Source organism: Hyla sarda, chromosome 4, assembly GCF_029499605.1.
Source record: "Hyla sarda isolate aHylSar1 chromosome 4, aHylSar1.hap1, whole genome shotgun sequence".
NCBI classification, from domain to species: Eukaryota; Metazoa; Chordata; class Amphibia; order Anura; family Hylidae; genus Hyla; species Hyla sarda.
The window spans coordinates 344,193,481-344,208,416 of NC_079192.1; the positions used below are offsets into that span (position 1 = coordinate 344,193,481).

Below are 14,936 nucleotides of genomic sequence, written 5' to 3' on the forward strand. Positions count from 1 at the left end.
TCAGAAAAGCACTGAGGCTGGAGAGGAGGGTACTTCATTTTATCCTCCAGGTTTACTGTCCCTAGGAGCGGAGACTCTCTCAGGTGGTGTCGTCATGGCAAAAGGAAATAAATATTTTTTCTCCGGAAAAAAAAACCAAATAAAACAAAAAAAAAAACTGCAGTCTTTCAACTTTTGGGGGTTAGTACGGTAAAAATGGTGAATTATACTCACCGATAATTCCTTTTCTGGAAGTCTCCACGACAGCACCCATGAAATTATCTCCTCCTCCTGATTGGGACAGGAAAAAACACTGAGAGGTTAAATTCCCCACCCCTTCCTGTCCACACCAGTGTATTTATAAAGAACACCGAAAGGAAAGGAAAAAAGTATACCAAAAACACTACAATAAAAAACCAAAAGGGTGGGATGTATGGGTGCTGTTGTGGAGACTTCCAGAAAAGGAATTATCTGTGAGTATAATTCACCATTTCCCCCCACAACTCCACGACAGCACCCAAGAGAAATACCAAAGAATTTATTAGGGAGGGACTACAGCACTGAGAACTTTACGTCCAAAGGCCATAGCCTCAGAAGACAAGATGTGAACTCTATAATGTCTGGAAAAAGTATGAAGGTTTTTCCAAGTGGCAGCTTTGCAAATCTGTTCTGCAGAAGCTCCGGCTCTCTCTGCCCATGATGAGGAAATTGCTCTAGTAGAATGGGCCTTCAATTGTATAGGAAGGGCTTTACCTCTGGCCACATAAGCCTCTGAAATTGTGGTCTTAATCTATCTGGCTATAGAACTCCTAGAGGCTTTCTTGCCTCTATTAGGGCCAGCAAACTGAATAAACAGATTGTCATCCTTCCTCCACTGACTAGTTCTTTCAATGTAGATGAGGACAGCTCTTCTAACATCCAAAAGACTATTTGATTTTTCTAAGTCATTTTTGGGATCTGAACAGAAGGATGGAACCACAATATCCTGTGATCTATGAAAGGTAGAGACAACTTTAGGGAGGAAGTAAGGATCAAGCTTAAAGGGGTACTCCGGTGCTTAGACATCTTATCCCCTATCCAAAGGATAGGGGATAACGATGCCTGATCGCGGGAGTCCCGCAGCTGGGGACGCCCGGGATCATGCACGGGGCACCCCGTTTGTAATCAGTCCCTGGAGCGTGTTCGCTCCGGGTCTGATTACCGGCAACCGCAGGGCCGGCGGCGTGTGACATCACGCCTCCGCCCCTCAATGCAAGCCTACGGGAGGGGGCGTGATAGCTATCCCGCCCCCTCTCCCGTAAGCTTGCATTGAGGGGCGGAGCATGACGTCACACGGGGGCGGAGGCGTGATGTCACACGCCGCCGGCCCTGCTGTCGCCGGTAATCAGACCCGGAGCGAACACGCTCCAGGGACTGATTACAAACGGGGTGCCCCGTGCATGATCACGGTCGTCCCCAGCTGCGGGACTCCCGCGACCAGGCATCTTATCCCCTATCCTTTGGATAGGGGATAAGAAGTCTAAGCACTGGAGTACCCCTTTAAAAATGATTTTGTCATCCAAAATTCTGATATAAGGCGCTCGGATACAAAGAGCCTGAATTTCATCTACTCTCCTAGCTGAAGTGATGGCGATTAAAAATATACTTTTGAGAGTCCAAATTTTTCAGAAATAGAATCCAGAGGCTCAAAGGGATCCAAAGGAATAGCCGCTAGAACTGTATTTAAATTCCACTGAGGACAGATATTTAAAGTCTTAGGTCTGAGTCTGCTGGACGCTTTAATAAATCTTGAAAGCCACATGTTATCAGCCAATTTTACATGAGAGAGAGCACGGAGAGCAGAAACCTGTACTTTGAGGGTACTAGGGGAAAGACCTAAATCAAATCCCTGCTGAAGGAAGTCTAGAATTTTAGGAATCACCGGAGTGTTGATAGAAAAAGAATCCCCACACCAAGAGATACATTTCTTCCAGGTTTTAGCATAGATTCTAGAGGTAGTATCTTTACGGCAAGATAGAAGGGTATTTACTACCTTTTCAGAGAAATCTTCCTTCCGCAGAATGGACTTTTCAATTTCCATGCTATCAAGCTGAGGTTTTTGATCTGACGATGAAAGGATTGTCCCTGGGACAGTAGATCCTTTTGAGGAGGAAGGCAGATGGGATCCTCTACAGCTAGAGTCTTTAATAGAGAGAACCAGCTCCTCTTTGGCCAGTATGGAGCCACTAGGATTAGAATGCAATGGTAGTTCAATAGCTTCTGAAGGACCCGAGATATATTAGTGGCAGTGGAGGAAATGCGTATCCCATACTGAATGTCCAATCCTGATGCATCTATGCAGCAAAGAGTCCCTTGGATTTAGGGAATAGAATAGATCCACCTTTTGATTTCTCCTGGTTGCAAACAGATCTATTTGAGGAACCCCCCCATCTTTCCGTAATCATCCTGAATGCCCACGGAGCTAGAGACCATTCCCCTGGGTCTAATATGTGTATGCTCAGGAAGTCCGCCTCCAAGTTCCAGACCCCTTTAGGATGGACTGCTGAGATAGAAAAGCACCTTGTTTTCTGCCCAAGAAAATATTTGATGCGAGATTGACTGGAGAGCTGTATACCTTGGACCTCCCTGACGCCTTATAAAGGCCACTGCAGTCATGTTGTCTGAGTAAATGAGATTATGGCGATTTTTGCAGATCTCCTCCAACTCTTGGAGTGTCATCCATATTGCCATAGCTCTCTGAAGTTGGACTACCCAAGAATCTGAGTGAGCACCCCATCCCCCTGCACTGGCATCCGTTGTTATGAGTAACTGGGTTTGTCTGAAACCAACTTACTCCCTTCTCCAAATTTTCCTTGAACCTCCACCATCTTAGATGGGTTTTTACTTGAGTGGGAATTATCACTCTTCTGCCTAAAGATTTCTGAGACTGGTCCCAAATGGTTAGGATCCACTTTTGTAGAGGCCTGGAGTGAAACTGAGCCCGAGCTACTGATTGGATGCATGATGTCATATGACCCAGAGTGGACATTGCTGTCCTGATTGTACAAGAATGGAGGCTTAGAAATCTGGAGACTAATGCCTGCAGTAATATCCTTTTGGAATCCAGAAGAAAAGAGGTCTAGATCCTTGAATCCAAAAGGGTACCGAGGAAAATTTTCCTCTGACTGGGAATAAGATCTGATTTGTCTAGATTTAGGATCCAACCCAACTTCTGGAGAACAAGTATTGTTCTCTGTAAATGAAGTTCCAATTGAGGAACAGAGTCTGTCACTATTAGTATGTTGTCTAGATAAGGGATAATTAGAATAGACTCCTTCCTGAGAAGGGCAACCACCTCTGCTAAGACCTTGAGAAAATTTGAGGCGCAGATGACAGGCAGAATGGGAGACAGACAAGCTGAAAGTGGCTGACCCTGGACCCCCATCGGATGGCAATCTCAAATATTTTGGGGAATTTTAATGGATGGGAATGTGGTAATATGCATCGCGAAGATCGCCATCACTGTCCCCTCCTTTATTAACTGAACTGCAGACTTCACAGTTTCCATCTTGAATTTTTTGTAAACCACAAATTTGTTCAGGGGTCTTAGGTTTATAATTGTACGGAACTTCCCGTTTGGTTTGGAAACCAAAAACAGGGAAGAATAATGACCTAGGCCCCTCTGAAGGAGAGGAACCTCCTGGATAGTAGTGACTCCCAGACTGGGGCAAAATGGGAAAGCCTTGCCCCCACTGGCCTGGCGTCATTGCTTAGGGTTGGAAGAGGACTGACCGGGGTTAGTAAAGATATTTCTACCCCTACCTCCCTTCCTGTAAGACCAACGTCCTGTTTCCCTTTGCCCCCTCTGAAAGATTAGTCTGACTGGGAAAAAAAAGACGAAAAGGAGACTTTTTAGGTTGGACCTTATCTAAGGGCAATCCTTTTTTATTGTCTGCTGCTTTTTCCAGAATAGAATCCAACTCTGGGCCGCACAAAAATTTTCCATGGAAAGGAAGGAAGGGAGCAGAGATTACTTGTTGAAGTCATGTTTACCGACCAAGATTTTAAGCACAGTACACGCCTAGTGGTATTGGACTAAACAGCAGTACGAGAAGCCAGATTTACCGATTCTGCTGAGGCATCTGATAAAAAATTAGATGCCATCTTAAGCAGGGGTAAGGATTCCAAAATCTGGTCCTTAGGGGTATCAGACTGGAGGTGGTATTCCAGCTGGTCTAACCAAACTCCTAGATGCCTGGTTACACAGGTAGAGGCTATACTAGGCATTGACAGTGAGGAAGCAGCCTCCCAGGTCTTTTTAGCAAACTCTCTGCCTTTCTATCCATTGGATCTTTAAGTTGTGTAGCATCCTCGAAAGGCAGAGAGGTACGCTTTGCTTCCTTAGCAACCGGGATATCTACTAATGGTATCGTGTCCCAGGTAATAGAGTTTGCGTCATCCAAAGGAATATCGCCTTTTTAGACCCCTAGGAATAAAAGCATTCTTTTCTGGCTTAGCCCATTCATCTTTAATAATTTTATGCAAATTTGTATGAACAAGGAAAGTACAGGGTTTCCCGTCTCCTAGGCCTCCAAAAAGGTCATCCTGGATAGACTTAGTCTACTGAACTTCCTCTAAATTCAAGGTAGTACGAATGGACTTAAGGATTCTATAACATCAGAATGAAAACAAGAATTTTTTCAAAGAAAGGAATCTTCCTCTTCATGAGGATTTTCCTTCTTCCAATTCTGGAGATAACTTTTCTTGAGAATCCGAAAAAGACACAGTTTTAGTCTTTTTTACAGCTGAGACATTAACCGAAGTAGTGGATGCCACAGGGGTAATGGGTGCAAAAGAGGCTAATGCAGAGTGCATCTCTGAATGAATCATGGATTTAATTTCTTGCATAAGAGTTGGAGAGTCATCTTTTACTACTGATGCAATACAGTACATGATTTACACAGAGGTTTAGAAGCAGATTCAGGAAACTCCTTTTAGCAAATAACACATTTCTTAGGTTTTGATTTTTTTCGGTTTAACCGAAGAACCTACAGAATCCTTGTCTCCCTGCAAATACAAGGAAGAGAAGGATAAAACACCATGCAATGAAGATAGGCCAGGGCGAACTCAGGCCCTCAGTACTCGCGATCCTGGGATCACTGGAGGATCTGGAACTTTTGCAGGTGAGCTCATGATGCAGCCTTGTATTATTCAACGCTGGAATCAGGTAGATCAGCTTCCATTTGGGAGAGAAGCTTCCTATAGGTACGAAGCCGGACTCCAGATTCAAATTCCCCGCTCCAGCGCGGCCAGAAGTGACGACAGAAGCCAGCATCTCGGCCGGAAGGAGATCTGCCGGGAGAAAATAAACTAAGAAGCGCTCGCGCGAGGTAAAGAGCTCCTCGCTGAAGGTAGAGACTGCTGTAAGGAGACTGCACAGAAACCCGCACGCTACACAGTGCTCCCGCGGCATTCCTCTGCCTCCAGGCTCCCGGAGCGGACCCACAGAGTGGACCGGACCAAAGGTGAGAAAAAGACAGGGGGTGTGCTATGCCCGCACCCAGAGTCTGCAAGGCCCCGGTAAGGACCTTCAATTTTCTTCATGCCGGAGAGCAAAACCCCCCCCCTGCGCCTCTCAGCTCCTTCCCTGACAGGGACAGGAAAAAACACTGGTGCGGACAGGAAGGGGTGGGGAATTTAACCTCTCAAGTGTTTTTTCCCGTCCCAATCAGGAGGAGGAGATAACCTCATGGGTGCTGTCGTGGAGATGTGGGGGGAAATGAAGCCTCCATTTTGCCTATAGATGCCATGATCGGCATCAATCGCAGCATCTATAGGGTTTATGATGGACATCAGTATGATCTCTGATATCTACCAATAGCGGTGAGGTCCCAGCTGCTGATGGCTCATGTTAATGTTCATAACATTATGAGTCCCAAGGCATTATTACGTACAATTCACCATGAATCCTCTAGGGGTAAGGTCTAGCCTATTTTGAGGCTTTCAGGACCCAGTTATTTTTTATTTTGCTTTTTAAATTAATGAACTCTAAAAAGTCATACTGCATTTTTTTGGTGAGCAATAAAAAAAAGCAAATATTCTATGATTGCTTTATGCTATTTTTTAATAAATAATAGGTTAACATTATTTTATGGGTTGTTATGAATACAGTGATAAAAATATATACAGGAGCTTTGCTTTAAACTGGTAGTATCATAAAAAAATTAATTAAATTAAAAAAAACACTTCTGACAAGTCGCTCAAACACAACAAAACTGTTGATTGAATTGGATCTAACGCCTAAGACCCACTGTGATTGTGAGTTATAAGCTGGGGAAGCAGGCAGCATTGTGCTCGCCTCCCCGGCCAGACAGGAGATCAGTCTTTTCCTCTGCATAGACTTCTGAGCAAGATATCAAAAGTTGTTTATCATGCTAGTAATTATATAATATTTGTTCACAGTAAAACCATAACACTTCTATTTTCCCATCGCCATTACAGCACCACCTGAGACAGCACCACCTTGTTTCCTGTCCCTATGGGAAGCCTAGAGGAGCTCCTGTCTCAAGTGGGGCTTTAGGAAAAATGACGGAGGGATTCTCTATGCTGGGCCCCTCTGTGTAGGCGGTTTTAGGATCCCTTGTTGGGGATCTTAGCTCCGCTCACTTTTTCTTTTTCCTCCATTTTAAATCTCCCGCCCCTCCCCCACTCTCCTCTGTCAGCAGCCCGAGGCGAACTTACATTTCATTATGTTCGCCGCCACTGGTATGCCGGCAGATTGCAGCCAGGTTGATGGCTGTGTGCGGTGGGCTGCGAGCAGAGGATCCCCAGCGTCTGAGCACGGTCGCGTGGATTGCTGCGGGATGGCTGCGGCCTGCATGGGGGGCGGGGATTAGCATCATCACTGCTAGCAAGTGATGATGCGAGAGGATGCCACAGGTCAAAGGGGGACAGATGTGACATCACACGCCGGGTGCTCAGGAGGCGGCAGATTTAAAAATAAGCTTTTTTCTGCCATTCTTCCTCCTGTGGTGAGCTGGCCACTCATTCATACCTGTCCAGCATTGGAGTGGGGGATTTTTTCCTGTGTTCCAGCATGAGTATCAGCGGTGACAACCCAAGGCGTACTCCATCTGACTCCTCTACAAAGACGCCATCTTCGGTATCGGTGGTTTCTGAGTGAGTGTATTTTTTCTATGTTTCAAAACTTCTTTTCTAAATTGTGGTCTTTTTGGTTATTTTCAGCAGGGTGATGATGCACCTAGGAAATCTTCCAAAAAGACAAAAAATCGTGAATGTAACATGTGTAAAGAAATACTACCTCCTGAATATGGAAAAGCTTCATGTCAGTCTTATTAATAAGCTGATTACTTCGGAGGTTCAAGCCTTAGTTCCGTCTCTTCTGGCACAAATGCAGGATCTTATTAGAAAGGAGATCCAGTCATCCATTCAGAGTTTAACAGCAGCTGCTAATCCTGTAGTTACTGATTCTGCACCTCTTCCCACTGCTTCGAATGTTGTTACTACTCCAGTGGTCTTAATTGGATTCTGAAGAAGAGGGTATTATTGTGTCAAACTCAGGAGAGGAGTCAGAGGAAGACTCCTCAGGGAAAGAATTTTTTTTTCCTTTGAGGATACTGATCAATTAGTGAAGGCTGTACGTTCCGCTCTAAATATGGAAGAGCCTAAGGAACCAAAGTCAATTCAAGACATTATGTTTGAGGGTCTTGATGCTAAAAAATACAGAGTATTTCCTATACACAAAATTATCTCAAAAGTTATTCTTAAGGAATGGGAAAACCCTGACAAAAAGACTTTTTGCCTAAAACTTTAAAGAGAAAATATCCGTTTGCTGACAATGAAACTAAAACTAGGGATCACCCTCCAAAAATGTACGTATCCATTTCCAAAATATCTAGAAAGGGATCTCTTCCCTTTGAAGACCTTGGGACCCTTAAGGATCCAATGGCTAAGAGAATGGACATGTTTCTTAAAAGAACATGGGAAGCTTCAGGGGCAGCCTTAAAACCTAATGTAGCAGGGACTTCTGTGGCTGTCTTAATTTGGTTAGATCAGTTAGCCTCTAATATCCACAATAAAGTACCAAGGGAACAGCTCTTTCATTCCCACTATCCGTAAGGGAGTAGCCTTCTTAGCTGACTCCACCTCAGATGCTCTAAGGTTATCTGCCTGTTCTGGGGCACTATCTAATTCAGCTAGAAGGGCATTGTGGTTAAAAAAATATGGCAGGTGAGGTATCCCCAAAAAATAAATTATGTGCCATCCCCTGTGAAGGAGAGAAGTTGTTTGGATCTGTCCTTTCAGATATACTTGAAAAAGCAAATTATAGGAAGAAAGGGTTTCCTTTGGGTCAAGACATAACCAGTCCTTTCGGTCCAGGGGGAGAGGTGGAGGCCAGAGTAGAGGAATAGGTCAGTCGGGGCACTGGAAATTCTCCAAAAAAGAATAGTGGCCTCATGTTTAACAAACCCCACACCTTCTTAAAAAAAAAAAAAAAAAAAAAAGACAGGGTCTCAATGACGGGGTCCTGCAAGTGGGTGGCAGACTGCAACGTTTCTTTCCAGCATGGAAAAACAGTGGGCAGTTCCCAGGTTCTGGACATCATTCAGAACGGTCTGTGTTGGGAATTTTGCAGCTTTCGACCGACTCGCTTTGTCATAACCAAAAGTCCTTTGGGGTCAATAGGTCAGATCTCATTACAACAAGAGGTTCTTCTGTTAATGGAAAAAGGGGTTCAAGTAAAGGTACCATCATGTCAGGCGTGTCAGGTTTTTTTTCACCAGGAATAGTGTGGAATAAAATCCAACACCACCTTTTGGGTAATTATAAATCTAAAACCTTTGGTATTTTTTAAATCTGTTTAAAGATTCAAAATGGAAACACTGAGATCAACTGTAAATCTACTTACAAAAAACTGTTTCATGGCCTCACTGGACCTAAAGAATGCCTACTTCCACGTACCCATACATCCAGACTTTCAAAAATACCTAAGAATTGCTGTGCACCTAGGCCCCAACCTAATGCATCTTCAAATTTGCGCCCTTCCCTTTGGGATCTCAGTAGCTCCAAGGATCTTCAAAAAAATTGTATCGAAGTTAGCAGCATACATAAGGGAAGAAGAACGAATATTCATCCCATATCTGGACAATTTTATCCTGGAGGCAGACTCAGCTTCAAAAAGGTACAGACTCAGCTTCAAAAAGGTACAGCACCTTACAAATTATATAAAAACTGGGCTAGCTAGTTAATTGGGAGAAGTTGTCTCCATCCCCAACATGGCATTATTTTGGACTCTACACAGGAGAAATCCTTCCTTCCCAAGAGTAAAATTGATAAAATTTTAAGTTTTGTGGAAGAAGTTATGAGTTACCCTCAGATTACCATTAGGAAAGGAATGTCTGTGTGGTGAGCCCTTTGAACCAGTTTCTTCTATTTCTATCAAAACCTGACTTTGAAGCCTTCTCTGGTAGCTGTTACCTCTGCTCGTAGAGTAGGTGAAATAGCAAATTTTTTTTCATGCCTTGAACCATACACTCATATTCTAGATCAGTATTTCCCAACCCAGTCCTCAAGGCACACCAACATTCCAGGTTTTTTCAGTTACTCCATTGGAATAGAACAGGGAAAAATTAAAATCCTGGACTTTTGGTGTGCCTTGAGGACTGGGTTGGGAAACACTGTTCTAGATGACAGAATAGTTCTCAGGACTATTTTTGCCAAAAATGGTATCCAGTTTTCATTTATCTCAGGAGATATTCTTACCCTCATTTTGTAGCAATCCAGCAAATGACAGGGAAAAATCCTTTCATATGCTGGAGGTAAGGAGGTGTGTTCTTTCTTATTTGGAAAGAACTTAAGATTTTAGGAAAACAAAGATTTTTTTGTCCAATTCTCTGGCCAGAATAAGGGTAACTGTTTTAGAAGTGACTCCATAGCTATATGCTATTTGTTTGTCATATGTCTCCCCTGGCCTTTCTCCTCCTGTTGGTCTCAAGCCTCACTCTACACGTGCAGTTGCATCCTCTTGGGCCGAGAGGAGGGGTGCCTCGATAGATCAAATCTGTAAGGCGGCCAACCTGGTCGTCTCCCCACACTTTTTTTGCCACTATAGGTTGGACGTGGGGAACTGTTCTGATTTGTCCTTTGGTTCTCCAAACTGTTATCCCACCCTAGTCTGGTCTCTGGTATTCTCTCAGGTGGTGCTGTCATGGCGATGGGAAAAGCCAGTAATTCTGATTTCACGAGCCATGACAGCACGGTTGCATTCCCACCCTTTTTATTTGTTCTTCTAAATAGTTCTTTTTTTCACGGGTGCTTAGATCACTTGGGTGTAGCATATTAAAATTGATGTATTCCTTTGTTCAGTTATTATTATGACTGTTATTACCAAGTAAGAAGGCTCTTCTAGGTCTCTGTAACTCACTGGGAATGGAGAGGAGAGGACTTCCTTTTATTCGCCAAGGTTTCCTGTCCCTAGAGACGGAGTCCCTCTCTCAGGTGGTGCTGTCATGGCTTGTGAAAACAGAATTTCCGGTGAGTAATTACCGGCTTTTTATATTTACGTAAGTGTAGCTTGTTTCTGTGCAGGATAAATTGTAGTTTGGATTGACAATGTTTTGTGATAAATAATTTATTTAAAGGAGTATTCCGGGCAAAAACATTTTATCCCCTATCCAAAGGATAGGGATAAGATGTCTGTTCGCGGGGGGACCGCTGCTGAGACTGCAGCACCCGCATTCTATGCGGGCACTGAATCTCCAGTTTCGGAAACCTCCGGGTTTCCAGGACTGGGGACGTGACGTCACGCCACACCCCCTCCATTCATGTCTGCAGGGAGCTGCAAGGAGATTGCGGGGGGGTCTCAGCAGCGGGTACACTCTTTTAGCTTGGCCTATACTCAATAGCAAGTGTGGTTGCATGGTTTATTTTCATTTCATATTTAAGTAAAAAGTTACACAAATGAAAAAAAAAATTATAAATGAGGATTCTAGACATAAAATTAATCTTTACAGACTACAATATAGGGTTTTACGAGACTGCATTAGCAAATTTGCATATTTTCTCATTTAATGCAAAGTCCCTAATATGTCACATAATTAAATTACTGTATTTAAATGGCTGAAATTTTCATTAAAATCCTGACAGAATGGAAGCTAACTAAAAGTCACCTGGTGCAATCAGAGACGTGCCACAGTAATCAATAAGAATGTTACTGAAAAGCATCAAGGGAGAGGTCATTCTGCGACAGAAATGTAAATAAGCATCCTCAGATTTCTGAAGCAAATTGTCTATCTATCTAGATCTATATATTTTATTGTGGCAGTGTGGCAAGGAAAGGGTGTATTTCCTTGGCTCACCCTGCAGAAGCTCTCACCTGCTTCTTAAGTAATGAGGCCGGAGGGAAGGGAGGTGTATATGAGATGGAGACTCAGTCTAATGTGGGCTCTTCCTAGGAGACAGCATGTAGGCTGTAGGGAAGAGACAGAGCCTGCTGAGGAGTACACAGCCCGAGCTATGAGTGGCTCAAAGAGAGTGACATGAATTGTGAGAAGGTTGCAGGGGACATATGTTTAACCGGCTGAGGGAAGCTCAGCGGTTGTTAGTCAGGACAAGCTGATCTGTTTTGTCAGTGACCAGACGGTCTAGGATTTTGTTTTGTTCCTGCTTTTAGTTTATTTCTTTCCCTGCAACCTGTCTAATAAAACTGGCAAGGTGTCAGATATGCATTATAAGCGTTTGTTTGCTGGTTTATTGAGGAGAAACGCATCCTGTGGCGTGGTCCAGGACGATCCCAGAGCTAATCCCTAAGACGGATCGTCACAATATATTTTATATATTATATATATATATATATATATATATATATATATATATATATATATATATATATATATATATATATATATATATATATATATATATATATATATAAACTCAACTTGTGTGTGCGTGTGTAACTGCTAAATATATTAACATGAAACTTGGCACACATGTAAGGCTGGGTTCCCACTACGTTTTACCCCATACTGGAGCGCAAACCGCAGGGGAGAGCTAAAACTTATGCTCCCGTATGTAATTAATTTCAATGAGCCGACCGCAGTGAAACGTTCGGTCGGCTAATTTTTGCATACGGGACAAAAATGAGCCGACCGAACGTTTCACTGCGGTCGGCTCATTGAAATGAATTACCGTATTTATCGGGGTATACCACGCACCAGCCTATAACACGCACACTCATTTGACCAAGGATATTTGGGTAAAAAAAAAGTATTTTACCCAAATATCCTTGGTAAAATGAGGGTGCGTGTGTGTGTGCATGCGTATACCTGCATGCGTATACACTGTTTCTGACCCCGCAGAAGCCCTCAGGAAAGGCAGGGGGAGAGAGGCCGTGGCTACCTGCTTCTCTCCCCCTGCCTTTCCTGGGGTCTTGAGCCCTGCTGCCGCCGCTTCTCTCCCCCTGGCTATCGGTGCCGCCGCTTGTCTCCCCCTGGCTATCGGTGACTCTGCCCGTTCTCTCCCCGACTATCGGTGCCAGAGCCCCATTGCCGGCGCCGATAGCCAGGGGGAGAGAAGGGGCTGCAGCGCCCATTGCTGGCGCCGCTGCCCCATTGCCTCCCCCATCCCCGGTTGTATAATTACCTGTTGCCGGGGTCGGGTCCGCTCTGCTTCAGGCCTCCGGTGTGAGTCCCCTGCGTCGTTGCTATGCACTACACGGCGCGGCGCAATGACGAGTGACGTCATTGAGTCTCGCAGCGCATAGCAACGACGCAGGGGATGCACACCAGAGGCCTGAAGCAGCGCGGACCAGACAACGGAAACAGGTAATTATACAACCGTGGATGGGGGAGGCAACGGGGCAGCGGCGCCGGCAATGGGTGCCGCTGCCCCTTCTCTCCCCCTGTCTGTCGGCGCCGCTGCCCCATTGCCAGCGCCGCTTCTCTCCCCCTGGCTATCGGCGCCGGCAATGGGGCAGTGGCACCGATAGCCAGGGGGAGAGAAGGGCCGGCAGCAGGGATCTAGACCCCAGGACAGGCAGGGGCCGAGAAGCCGGCAGCGGTGGCGGTCTCTGCACCTGCAAAGCCGCTGCAGTTCATTGATTTAAAGCGCCCGCTTTAAATCATTGAACTGCAGTGGCTTATCGGCGTATAACACGCAGATAGACTTTAGGCTAAAAATTGCGTGTTATACGCCGATAAATACATGAGCTCATAGAAAGGCATACGGGAGCGCAAGTTTTTAGCTCTCCCCTGCCGTATACTCTCCCGTATGGGGGATAACATCGTGGGAACCCAGCCTTACTTATATGTCAACAACAAACATAGGATAGGAGATTTAACCCTTACTCACCCCCATTTGCCAGGATCGGGGTTTTGTTTAAAGTCCCATAAAAGTCTATGGGAAATATGTTACTGCATAACTTCCAAACGGCTGGAGATATTTCGATAATACTTGGTCACATGTTACTTATATGTCCACTTAAATATATAGGATAGTTAATTTAACCCTTAAGTACCCCCATTTGTGAGCGTCTGGGTTTTTGTTTAACCTCCCATGCAAATCAATGGGAAATGTATGTTCTCACATAACTTTCGTACAGCTGGAGATATTTCAATACCTGGTACACATATTACAGGTCGGGATAGAAGGATGGGATGGGAGGTTGGGATAGGAGGACGGGATATGGGGTTGGGATATGAAGTCAAAAGCTTCCGCCTTTGTTGATTTTCCTGCCCAACAAGGATGAAGGAGGAAAAACTGGGCAACGCCGGGTATTCAGCTAGTATGTATGTATGTATGTATGTATGTATGTATGTATGTATGTGTGTGTGTGTGTATATATATATATATATATATATATATATATATATATATATATATATATATAATCCACTTATGTGTACCTTTTCCATACAGTTGAAAATTCGTGTCTCCAAGAATTTTTTGAGAATAGATAAAGAAGCATAGGGAACCTTTTAAAACTTTACTTTTTATTGTCACATTTAAAATTGTTAAACACTTATGGTACTTCCAATTATGTTTCTGCCATCATGTGCTACCTTTAGCAGCATTCAATATTGCACCTATAATGTTATTGCCACAATATATTCCATATATTGCACTGGGCCGTATTCACACTGTATGTTGAGTCCGTTTATTTCCACAGGAATTTCTAACATCAGTATTTTTCCTTGTTTTCAACAGTCTGTGTAATATTCCATTGCACTCATAAAGCTCTCTATTGCACTATTCATAGGTTATTGCACCATATTTCATTCCAAAGTGCATTGAGTGCCCAGTGCATAAAGTGCTATTAGTGTCCATGTGCGTTTAATCTGCGTTTTTTGCAATCGTATTTATCCATGTGCGTTTTTAGCAGCCTTCAGTTTCATAAGGTGCTTGGCAGTTTTATGTGCGTTTTATATGCGTATTTGGCAGCCTTCAGTTACATAAGGTGCTTGTCAGTATTTATGTGCGTATTTGGCAGTAGTATATATCCATGTACGCTACTAGCAGAATTTAATGTCCACATGTGTTCTAGCAGCATTGGTTGTTGTCCCTTCTGTTTAGATTTTTACAGTCACTGGGTTATTGCACATAATACACACTGCACATCTACTCAAATTGTTCCCATTCACTGAGTTATTGCACATTATTTATATTGCACATATAGCACTTATCTGTTTCCAGGCTTTCAGGTAGTTTGGTGCCTTTCATTGGGTAGGAGTCTTTCTGTGCAGATAGGTACAGGTCCAACACGTTTCTTCTTGCAATTCTTCAGGGACCTCTTTCTGGTTACTGCGATCCTTGCATATCCATTTTTTGATGCGGCTCTGATGACGGCCGTACTTCAAATGACTTCCCGCCGTGTTTTTATATCTATAACTCCTCCTATTCCGCTTTCACTTTTTCTTCCTGGTCCAATCACCGTCTATTACGTCAGGGCTTACCCATTC

The 14,936-nt window shown here is 43.9% G+C and overlaps 1 protein-coding gene across 7 annotated transcripts in view; it reads right to left on the reverse strand.

Moving 5' to 3' along the window:
• The window catches only part of RUFY1 (RUN and FYVE domain containing 1), a 147,665-nt gene that overhangs the window by 66,090 nt on the left and 66,639 nt on the right, over positions 1–14,936 (reverse strand). For 6 of the 7 annotated variants that reach the window (XR_008843088.1, XM_056516537.1, XM_056516534.1 and 3 more), the window contains one exon: positions 214–270. The exons of the other annotated variant lie outside the window; for it this stretch is intronic. Coding sequence is in view for 5 of the 6 variants with exons in the window: in XM_056516537.1 (XP_056372512.1) it covers positions 214–270 (57 nt within the window). In the remaining variant the exon portion in view is untranslated. The remainder of the gene's footprint in view (positions 1–213; positions 271–14,936) is intronic. 7 annotated transcript variants of the gene reach the window in all.